At 36.3% G+C, this 11,820-nt stretch overlaps 1 protein-coding gene across 1 annotated transcript in view; it reads left to right on the forward strand.

Moving 5' to 3' along the window:
• NUDCD3 (NudC domain containing 3) overlaps positions 1-11,820 on the forward strand; it is a 146,283-nt gene that overhangs the window by 5,165 nt on the left and 129,298 nt on the right. The window contains exon 2 of the mRNA XM_044659613.1: positions 10,594-10,919. Coding sequence (XP_044515548.1) covers positions 10,594-10,919 — 326 coding nt within the window. The remainder of the gene's footprint in view (positions 1-10,593; positions 10,920-11,820) is intronic.

Below are 11,820 nucleotides of genomic sequence, written 5' to 3' on the forward strand. Positions count from 1 at the left end.
ATGCACATTTCCACTGGTTGTAACATGTGTCCTTGTTCTGGGCCTATTTCCATATTGTTGTTAGTTGCATTGGTGTGGTAGTTTCGAGTCCACATCCCCAATCATGTGCGCCTCAGCCCCTGCATTCCAGCAATTGTTTATCTTCTATGTTTCCTCTCCTGCCTATCTTCCTCTGAATGTGGGTAGCATTCTTTACCATAAATCCCTCAGAGTCATCTTGTCTTTATTTCAGAATTTGAACCCAAGTCTTCCTGACTTCAAGATTACCTTTCCATCTACTATCATATGCTAAATAGTTATTGTATTAATACTCCACTTGAATTAGTTAACTAGTACTTGACTGCTTTTTTTCCACTCAGTTATTGAAAGTCATTTATTAGCTCAGTGAATGTGGATAAGTCTCTTAGCCTCTGAGTCAGTAAAATGAGTATAACAGTAGAGTTGTGATCATTGCTCTGTTATCTCTTCTAGCTGTGCAGTCTCATTCCAGCTTTTTACTGCCAGACTTTAATATTTGGGATGTATATTCAAAATATTTATATCCTTTCTGCCTGTTTCTTAATCCCTGCAAAACTGCAGCTATCCACACAATTTACCAAAACTGCTTTTTCTAAGATTATAGATGATACCTTGCCGAATTTACCCGAGACATAATTGAGCTCATTTAGCTTAGTGTGGGCATTGTATCTGATCAGTGATGGCAAACCTTTTAGAGACCTTAGAGACTGAGTGCCCAAACTTCAACCCTCACACTGCATGTGAGCCCTGAGCCTTACCCCAGACAGAGGAGGGAGGAAGGGCTCCCATTGGGCTGCTGGACAGAGGGGCAGGTCATGTAAGAAATGTCCTTAGGAGCTCATGGAGACAGGGAAGGGAGCAGCCCCCTCCAGCACTATCTGGCACACATGCCATAGGTTTGCCAACACAGTGCTAGACTGTGGAGGTTGAGAGGAGTATACAAAATTGAGTAAGGTATAGTTTCTTTCCTCAAGGAACCTATATTCTAGATGGGTGAACACCCAAAAGGGAAGTTGAAGACTGCGGGAAAATGGGTGAAGGGGTTTAGAGGTCAAAAGAGAGGGAACATGAGGAAGAAAGAAAGACAGAGACAAATGGTTCAACAGCATGGGATTCAGTCTGTCAGGCTGCTCTGATGTTGAAAAGAGAGAGAGCCACACATGGACCCAGTTTTTATTGCAGAATCAAGGAATGGGAGGTAGTCAATGAACATGTGACATGGTAGAGAATTTAATATTGGCTCTGTTTTAACAACCACAAGATTAAAGAAGTGGAGGCTAAGACAAGGTAGAAGTCAGCACCTCACCAAGAGGTCCAATTGGCCTTTGAACTGAAGACTTGGGGAGTGGTTGGCATACCATAAGATTAGAGTTTCATTTTGTTACAAGGTTCAAGCTGGTACATTAGCAGATTGCTCATAAGAGTTAGCTTTTGGGTACATCTGTAATATTTACATGATTTGTTCATGCCTAGATCCTAACAGAGGATGAGGCAAATTTACAAATAACTAATAGGATGCCATATAGAGGTAGGTTGGTATAGGAGATATGCTGGACTTGGAGACACAAAGACCTGGTTTCACATATAACTGATGCTAGCCATATGACTCTGGGCAAGTCACCTAACCTCTGTATTCCTCAGGCAACTCTCTGCTTAGTCAGTCTCATTCTGTAGTTTTTGGAGTTGTAGAGGGGAATTCCTTATATAAATGAAACCATAGATTCTGTATTCAGAATCAATGTTTTTGTATCCTATAGTTTTTTTAAAAAATAGATATCATAAGAAAGATTCTGAAGTAAGTATAAATAGAAATACTTACCTTACCCTCAGAAGGCTTATGTTTAAAGGAGTATGTGACAGAATTGTGAATATAAAAATGTTCTAGTAACATAGCTGAAATGCTAAGAATGGATAAAGTTTCCAAGTGAGTGGGTATGTAGGGAGAATGGTGACCCAAGGTTAGAACCTTAGGTGAATACCTAGAAGTGAGAAGTGGAAAGAATGCAAGGTTCAGAGAAACTGAGGAAAATGTCTATATATGTTGAAGTTGATATGTATATGATGTTTTGTAGTTTGCAAAATACTGTTCTCACAGTCAACAAGTATTATCTTTGTTTTCATATAAGGAAACTGAAGCTTAGGTCAAGTGACCTACCTACAGTCATACAGGGAGTAATTGGCAGAGCCAGGACTCAAATCCAAGGCTTTGGAATACAGATCCAGTATTCCTTCCTGTTTACCACTCAGTCAGTTAGAGTTGGTAAGGAAGATGTCATTTTGACCCTTAGATCAGGGCTTTTTAACCTGAGTTCTATGAACTTATTTTTAAGAAACATTTTATAACTATTTTAATGTAATTGGTTTCCTTTATAATCTTATTTTGTTTTATTCATTTAAAGGCATTAATCTGAAAGTGGGTCAATAGACTTTACCAAACTACTGAAGGAATCCATGATACCAAAAAAATTGAGAATACCTACCTTAGAGAAAATGGTATCAGTGGAGTTTGTATGACAGGAGGCTAGATTGCAGGATTAAGGAGATAATAGGTAGCTGGGACATAGAGGTTTTGAAGGTAGAGCTCAAGTTCATGAAGTTGAAAAGTAAAAAGCTGGAAAGAGAGTATTCAGGAGGAGTGAATAGCAAGTGAATGTCTTTTTAAAATAGGGGAGATGTGAACTGAAAGATTTGGGGGAAGATAATTGAAGGAGAGGGGACCAGAGAAGTACCCTGGTCACTATAGATAATCATATAAATTGACTCTTGAGCAAATCACTTAACCTTTCATGGATTTAATTTCCTCATCTGTAAAATAAGAAGGTTGGTAAAATGGTTCTTTCTGGCTCTAATCTGTAATTCAAATTGTAAAAATAATTCCTTAAAGAAATAAGAAGAATCAGGTCCATGAGTACCGGGAAAGGTTTAACTTTATAGAGAAAATAAATCACCTTATCTTAGAGGGAAGGATAAGAGAGACTGTGGAGGGACCCAGATAGGAATTCATTCCTAGATATTCTTACTCCTCTTAGTAAAATAGAAAGTCTCATTTTTAGTTGGTGGATGTGAGAGAAGAGGAATTAAGGATATTAGGAGAGAGAAAAGGTGTGGAATAATTGTCGTAAGGAGTATGCTTAACTGAAAAGTGAGATTGATCAGCAGTGAGGATTAAAGTTAAAGGTGATCAATATAAATCCAAGGCTGCTTAAGTTAGCACCATTCTATGTTTTTGTTCCATGTATCTTAAAAATAGTAGAAAAGAAGAAAACAAATGGTGTGAGTGACCCAGAGTTAAGAGGGCATGGTAAGATTAGTTGAAGGAAATATTAAAGAATGTATAAGTGCAGAGTGCTGAAGGATTTGCTTAGAGTCCGGGATGAAAAGAGAGTCTGCTGTAGTCATAAGATTCTAATCAACTGAGAGAAATATGACGAGTAGTGAGAGCAGATTTGGTGGGTCATTCATTTATCAAATATTCATTGAATACCTAATATGTTGTAAGCCATTGTCAGGACTGTAGGTGATACAAAGATATATATGATCTATTCTTTGCCCTTAAGGAGTTTATGACCTATCAAGGGAGATAAAACATAAACAATTACTGCAGTGCAAGGCAATATAAAATAAGTACCATATGAATAATACAAAGAAAGTGCTTTAGGATATCAGAAGAAGGGTCATTCCTGACCAGGATGATCAGGGAATGCTAGGAAGATGTGACATTTGAGTTAAGCCTTGAAGGATGGGTAGAATTCTGGTTGGTGGAGGTGGTGAAAGTATGATGAGAGAAAAGCACTGCATGAAACAATGGCTGTGGATAAGTATAGGCAAAGAAAACAAAATGACTCCTTTTTGCAGATGATAATGGTGGCGTACTTAGAGAACCCTAGAGAGTCAATTAAAATTTAATTGAAATAACTTTATCAAAGTTGCAGGATGTCAGATAAATCCACATATGTCATCAGCATCATATATACTATAACCAACAAAATCCAGCAAGAGAGAGAGAATGAGAAATTCTGTTTAAAGTAACCATTGAAACTATAAAATACTTAGGAAGTATGTCTTCTAAGATTCACTGTGGGACTATATGAATCTAACTATAAAACTTGCTTTGTTGTAGGAATAACATCAGAACTAAATAATTGGACAAACATTAATGACTCTTGGATAGGTTGAGCCAATATAATGAAAATGATAATACTATCTAGATTGATTTACTTATTTAGTGCTGTACCAATCAAATTACCAAAGGAATATTTTATAGAGCCAGGAAAAATAATAATGAAATTATTGAAATATATGAAATTCATATGGAATATCTTGGTCAAGAATCTCAAGGTTCTTGAATGAAAAAAAGTGGGAAGAAGGACTCTATCAATACCAGATCTCAAACTATACTACAAAACAATAATTAAGATGATCTGTTACTGGTTAAAAAAGGTAGAAAATTCAGTGGAGCAGATTATAGCTGAAATTAGTTTTAGAAAAATATCTTTTTATAACCTTAGATAAACTCCATTTGGATATATGACCTTGATATAAAACATCATAAACACAATAGAGGTGCAAAGAAGAAATTAACCTTTTGGATCTATGGATAGGGGAAGAATTCATGACTACACAATTGAGAAGTAATAATCACACAAGATAAAATGGGTATTTTACTCAAAAACAACTCTAATGTAAAAATTAGAAGGAAAGAGGTACATAGGGAAAAAATCTTTGCAATAAATTTCTCTAATGAAAGTCTGATATTCAAGATATATGAGAAACTGATTCAAATTTGTAAGACTTTAGGGTCATTTCCCAATAACTAAGTGGCTAAAGAAAAAGAACAGTAAGTTAGTTTTTAAAGGAAGAAATTTAAGCTATCAAAAATCTAATAAAAATGCTTTGCATCACTAATTAGAAAAATATAAATAAGGCAGTTTTTGAGGTTTTATCTCAAAAGATAGGAAAGATGACAAGAAGGGAAAATGACATATGTTGGAGAGGCTATGGGAAGATGGGTATACTGATGTGTTGATGAATTGGTCTAGCCATTTTGAAAAGCAATTTGGAACTAGATGCAGACATTTAACAATACCGTAAAAGAGCATTGTTCCAGCTTTTCCACTATTAGGTCTAAGAAATCAAAGAAAGAGGGAAAAGATCTCTTTGTATAAAAATATTTGTAACAATTTTTTTCTTGCTAATCAAACATTGAAAACTAAGAAGTTGTTCTTGTTTTGGGGAATGGTTAAACGAATGATGGTATAATAGAATAATGGAATATTATTGTCCCATAAGAAATGATGAAATGGATAGTTTCAGAGGAAATTAGGAAGGACTTTTATGAATTGATGTAGTAGCACAAAGTAGTAGAGGAATTTATACAATGATAATAATATTTTTCAGGAAAACAACTTTGAAAAACTTTAGAGTGCTAATTCACACAATGTTAAAACTGCAATTCCAAAAGAATTAAGGTGATGAAGAAGTAACGTGACAAATTATTGGATATGGCTTATGTGGGAATTTGTTTTACTAGACTTTGGAGATGTATATTGTGGAATTTATTTTGGGGTTTGTATTTAAAAATATTTTTCAGTGGGGAAGGGGGAGTAATGAAAAGAATAGTTAATTGGGAGAAAAATCACTTGGGAAACCTTTTCCCCCCTAAAAGATGTGGAGCTAGAATGTCAAGGTTTGGGATATGGTAAATAGACCAGTTTGTAGCATGGAGAGAGAAAGGGAAACTATGAAGGAGAGTTATTAAATTTTTATTATTATTAATATTAAAAACTTTGGTATTATATTTAATTCTTCCTTCCCTTTTCCACTTTCATATCCAGTTAGGTACCAAGTTCTATAAAGTCCATTTTCCCCCATCTCTTTCATCTTTTTCTTCTCACTAACACCATCCTAATTCCTGGACCTTGTTACCACCTGCATGGATTATTGTAATAACTTATACACAGGTCTTTATAAGGTCTGTAGTCTTCTTTTCAACCAATCCTTCATACCACTGATAGCCCTTCTGCCTTAAATTGTGTAATGACCCCCTTTTCCCCATGTAAAGTTCACACCCCTTAGCTTGTCATTAAGATTCTGTATTAGATGCCCGCCTCTCTTACTGGCCTATAATTCAGCCAAAGGAGACTACTTAGTATCTTCTATAGATATTTTTTATTACTTCCTTCTGTGTGTCTTCATATACACTGTTCCTTATGCTTGAAATGTTTGCTCCATTTGTTCAATTCCTACTTATCTTTTAAAGTCCAACTCAAATCCCAGCTTCTTCAGGGAATCATTTTAAAATTCCCTCCACTAGTCCCCTCTCCTCATCTTTTTCTCCTTGCTTTGGGTCTCACATAGTACTTTGCATTTATAATATAGTTTGTATTATAGTTATTTGTGCCATGCTCTTTTACTAGATTATAATTCACCTATAATTTTTTTTCACTTTTTTTCTGTTTTGTCCTTTTCCTACTTTTATTCATTTCCTCTTACTCAATTCTTTATTGCTGGCTAGATCATTTCTTCTACTTTTCTCTTATAATTTGGTCTCATATTTTCATTATAAAAGCAAACAAAAATACTTTGTGATACAGAAGGGGAAAAGGTCTTTACATACTGGAAGGGGGAGAGAAGTGAGGCACAGTGAGGTAAAGAAGAAAAAAAAAACTTTCTTGGAGGAACTGGTATTTGAGTGAGAAGAATTCATATAGGTTAAATGGAGGCTTTGTGTGCTCCATCAAGACTGAGGCATTGATTTAAATCTTTCATTCTCCCAGAACCTAGCAAAGTGCTCTGTATGCAACAGGCATTTAATAAGTGGTTGCTTAATTTGTTGAAAGGTAAAGTTAGAAGTAGGATGTTGTTGAGACCAGGCTGGGGGAGACCTTCAATATCAAGTAAAGAGTTTGAACTTTATTTAATAGTGGAGAAATGTTGAAGGAGTTTAATTAGGGAAGATATCTATGATTAAAGTGCTGTTTTTGGAATACTAATCTGGTGTGCAGAATAAATTGGAAAGAGTAGGGATGAAGTCAGGGAGAATAATTGTGTTGCTGTCCATATAGATTTAGGTGTAAGGTGAGGTCCACTTTGTGCTAATGGTAGTCTTACTAAGAGTAATAGCAGAATCCTAGCACTAGAGCTGGAAGAGATGAAGAATGAAGATAGCACGGCCTCCTAGTTTCCAGATGAGGAAACTGAGGTGAAATGAATCGGTGGAGTCAGTACCACTGAGAGTGAAGACTTGAACAAAGCTTTCTGAGTTCAAGACTGATGCTTTTCCACCATGTGGGGGGAATGTTTTAGGATTAATAAAGAATGGGAGGACAGATTATGGGTTCATTGAGTTCAGATTCCATCTCTGCCACTTATTACTTGGACTACCTTTGGACATTGATTTTCTCATGTATGAGAGGTAATTTGTTAGACTCAGTGATCTCTATAAACTTTTCCAGCTCCAAATCTGTGATTGTATGACTAACTAAATAAATTTGATGGAAATTGTGACTTGGCAGCTTATTTGGTGAGAGGCAGGAAGGAAGACAGGCAGGAAAAAAAAAATATCAGTGCCTCTAGTCACACAGGCACTTTGCTAACTATTTTATAAATATCTCACTTTTAGATGTCTCATTTGATCCTCACAACAACTATTATTGTTATGATCATCCCTATTTTATAATTGAGGAGGAAACTGAAATTGAGAGAGGTTCACATAGCTAGTAAGTATCTGAGGCTGGATTTGAACTTAGGTTTTCCTGATGCCAGTTCCAATGCTCTATATTCTATACCTCTTAGCTGCTTGTAATGATAGCTAGTGTTTATACAGTATATATAACAATATAGTATTTTAAGGTTTTCAGAATTCTTTATAAATATTATCTCATTTGATTTTCACAACAACCCTATATGATAGTTCTGTGTAATTAGAATTTTCTCCCTAGAACTCTCTTTCCTAGCTTCCCATTTTCTTTCTTACATAAAGTTGTGAGTGTAGCTCCTCCCTCTATCGCTCTCCCTCCCCTCCCCCCCCAAGGCATTTGTGGAGGTTGGGTGAGAGCTAGGCAGGAAAGTTTACTCATGTGGTCATAATTAAGTTTTGTACTTCTAGTTTTTATTTCTTCTACTTCAAGTGATTACTAATAAATCTTATAAAATATTATACTTGGAGATATTGGACATTAATTTAAATTTTACATTTTTAGTATCTTCTTTTTACAGATGAGGACATTGAGTTAGAGGTTGAAGTGACTTGCCAAGGGACACACATCTAGGAAGTTTCTTAGGCTGGATTTGTACTCAAATTTGTACTGATTTTGAGACCCAGCTGTTGTATCTACTGTGCCACCTAGCTAAAGAGTCAAACTTGGATCCAAGATTTTAATCCTGATGAAGTGGAAGAATGAGTATAGGATCAACAGAAAAGATAACCTGGTCTGGAGGGAATATGATTAGTTCTAGGTACTGGCAAGGTATTTGAGGAAGAAATGCCCAACAGACTTGGCATTTGAAAATGGTGGAATAGAGAAGGTTGTCTACCTAGATGTGATTCACTGAGATATCAATTCAGTTACTATTTACTATACTAGGTGGTGTGATTGATTTAAAATGAAAAGACAATGCCTACCTGCATGAAACTTATTTGAGTGGGAGAATATGTAGAAAGTGGACAATATATTGTCTTGGGGAACAGCCGTAGTTGAGAGTTAAGAGAATGAGGAAGAGCCAGCAGATGAAGTTGGAAGTAAGTTGTAGAAGAGCCAGGAGTTTACAGTGTCATAGAAGCCAAGGAAAGAAGCAGGGAGTAGTTGTAATGTAACATACTGCAGAGGACAAGGTGGCTTTGAATTTATTTACCAGGAAATCACTAGTCAAAATGAAGTTGAATTCTGTGTAATTATGACTAATCTTGCCTCCAGAAAAGAGATGAAGACATGTGCCTCCCTACTTTCTTTGGAGAAGTGGGGCACTGTGGGTATGGAATGTTGCAGGTGCTGTTAGACTTAACATTTTGCTTTGCTGTTTTTTCCCTTTTGTTACTAAAGAAGGCTCCTGGTGTGAGAAAGATGAAGAAAAGGTAGTATGTCTGGAAATGACTGATATAAAAAAGAAAAACAACCAATAAAACTTAAGTTATTAATGACCTCATAGGAAGTCTTTTACAAAAATTGTAGGGTAGGAAACCAAACTGCATACTCTTTAACATCAAATGAAATATGTGAAAATATTTGGTATACTAAAAAGTGTTATACAAATGTAAAATATTATTATTGAGGCTAGAATAGGCACTGAAATTGTGGAAGGATCCCACATGTATGATATATGAATGATAACAGAGAAAAATGAGCAGTATCTGGTCCAGGGTGTCATGATGTTCTTGCTCTCCTGATGTGTAATAGAAATGGAGGTGAAGGCTAATAAGCTACTAAGAATTATAAATGGAAATGAAGTTATTTAAGATTTCTAGTTTTGAAATTAAGGGCTTTGTCTCTACCTATAGCTTTTTAAAATTTGTATTTCTATTTTGCCTTTTTACTACTTTTATGCCTTTCCTCTTGATGAATTCTTTTTTTGGCTAGCTAATTTCTTCTACTTCTCTCCAGTGCTTTTATTGTTCCTTTAGACAGGCTAATTTATATATCTCAGCCTAAAATAACCCCTCCAGCCCTCCCCCCCCCATATGTCAAAGAATGCAGTAGTACATACTTTTGTTTTTGAGCAGCTGCATAGTAAACTAACAGTATCCCTTGGGAATTAAAATTCAAATGATTTCCTATCTGGCATTTAATCAACCTAAATTGACAAGTGTCTCTAGGTATGTAGGACAAGGACTATTGCTTTAAATTTTTTTGTAAGACCTTTTGTTATTTAGTGAGTAAGAGATGACATTATTATAGTTTTTTTTCTCTTCAGTTATTTAAATTAGCATTCAATGAAAAGAAAGGTGTGTTGATAAGAGTGTTAAAAGACATGATAACATACTGAGCTGACTGGCTTTTGGAGGGTAGCAGAAATGCATTCTTTTTGTGTTACTTGTTCTTATTTTACAAGGCCTAGCTGGAGTGTCACCTGAGCCATATAACTTTTCTTGATTTCTACTTCAGATGAAAACGATCCCTTTGGCCTTAACTTCTTAGAGCACTTTGTCCGAGTATCTCCTTTTACTTTACCTTGTACTATTTGGTACTCTGTTTACTTGTACAGGTTGTATCAGCTTACAACCCAGTGAGATAGTAAGTCCTCTGAGGGCAGATATGTCCTTCTTCATCTCTAGAATAGACAGTCCTGTGGAGAAGTGAGAGGCACTTAATATTTTGAAAATTTAAGTCTTGGTGCTGGCATGTTGTGTGTGCTGGTTTATACAGTAGCTTTTGGTGAACTTCCATTTAGCAGAAAAGGAAGCTTTGTCACAGAGTGAAGAGAAAAAGACTGACCTTTGAACAGAGTGTAAATTAAAGGTGGTACTTGTGAAGTCTGTTGTCTCATTTTGATACTGAACTTAATATAAGATTCTAACCTGTGACAGAGGATGTATGATAATGGATAGTTGGATTGATCATATTATTCTTTTGGCTTTAGGTATTCAAAAATTTTGAGTACATGGCTCGTCAAGATGATGAAAGGAGAAGAAAAGAACTTGAAGAGAAAATGAGAAGAAAGGAAGAGGAGGAAGCTAATGTGACAGTGACTGCCGAAAAAGTCCCAGCCCCAGCCCAGGAGGTGGAGATAGACTCAACCACAGAGTGTGGTGCTGCTGCAGGGGCTGCTGGGCATCAGGAAATGAAGAGGGCAAAGGCCCCTGTGCCTTCAGGGGCTGAGCAGGAGGCAGGTCACAGCTCTAGGGATGCAGAACTTCCGGCAATAGCTGTTGCTGATGTTCCGGTTGAACCACCAGCCCTTCCCAAGTAAGGATTTCAATTTTGTGGCTTTTCCACCTCGTATTGGCAGTAGGGTTTTGCTCAAATGGAGTTTCATGTGATAGGCATACCTTTTTTGAAATTGTATTTATTAGCACAGCACATTTACACAATACTTTATAGTACTTCAATTCCACATTGTTGTAGAAAAGATAGTGAACCGTTTACCTCCCTATTTTGTCTCTGAAAATTAGTAGAGCAACAAAGGAACTTGCTAAATCAGTTTTGGCACCATAATCAGAGCTCCCAGCTCACCTGGTTTTCTGAAGCCAGTGTCATCTTGTGTAAGTTTTATGAACATTAATAGGAGCTTTTCTTGAGGAAGTTTTTTTCTTTCCCCTGCAGTGCAACTTCTTCAATCCAAGCATACATTATACATAATGATTATTATGTAACATTTTTGAAGTCCTCATGTTTTTCTGGGTGATCAAACTAGTTACAAAGGTTGCCTTTCCTGAAGTCTGCAGGCAATTTATTTTTTTCCTTAAGAGAATAAAGCTGAAACCTTCCTGTAGAAAGCATACTAGCTATATCCAAGCTGGGGCACTATAGGAAAGAGAAGTTGTGTATCCTGGTATGCATTTCCTTCTTAGTGAGTCTCTTTTGAGTTAAAGGTAAATATAGATCTTTGTACCTTTCTCTTTAAAGGCCTGTTTGATTCTTATTGAAGCCGTCCACCGACTCCACGAAGATTCCTAGTGGGTTGGACACTCAGAAAGGGGAACCAAGGACTGAGTGAAAATGGGCTACGGGTTAAGGATTAATGGAAAGAGAACATAAGGCGAGAATAAAGATACGCAGACACAGAAAGTTTTGGCATAAGGTAGACAGACAGCGAGTAAGCTCTGATGGTCAAGAGCTTCATGGTTAGGAGCTCTGATGGTCAAGA

Source organism: Gracilinanus agilis, chromosome 2 (assembly GCF_016433145.1).
Source record: "Gracilinanus agilis isolate LMUSP501 chromosome 2, AgileGrace, whole genome shotgun sequence".
Lineage (NCBI taxonomy): Eukaryota > Metazoa > Chordata > Mammalia > Didelphimorphia > Didelphidae > Gracilinanus > Gracilinanus agilis.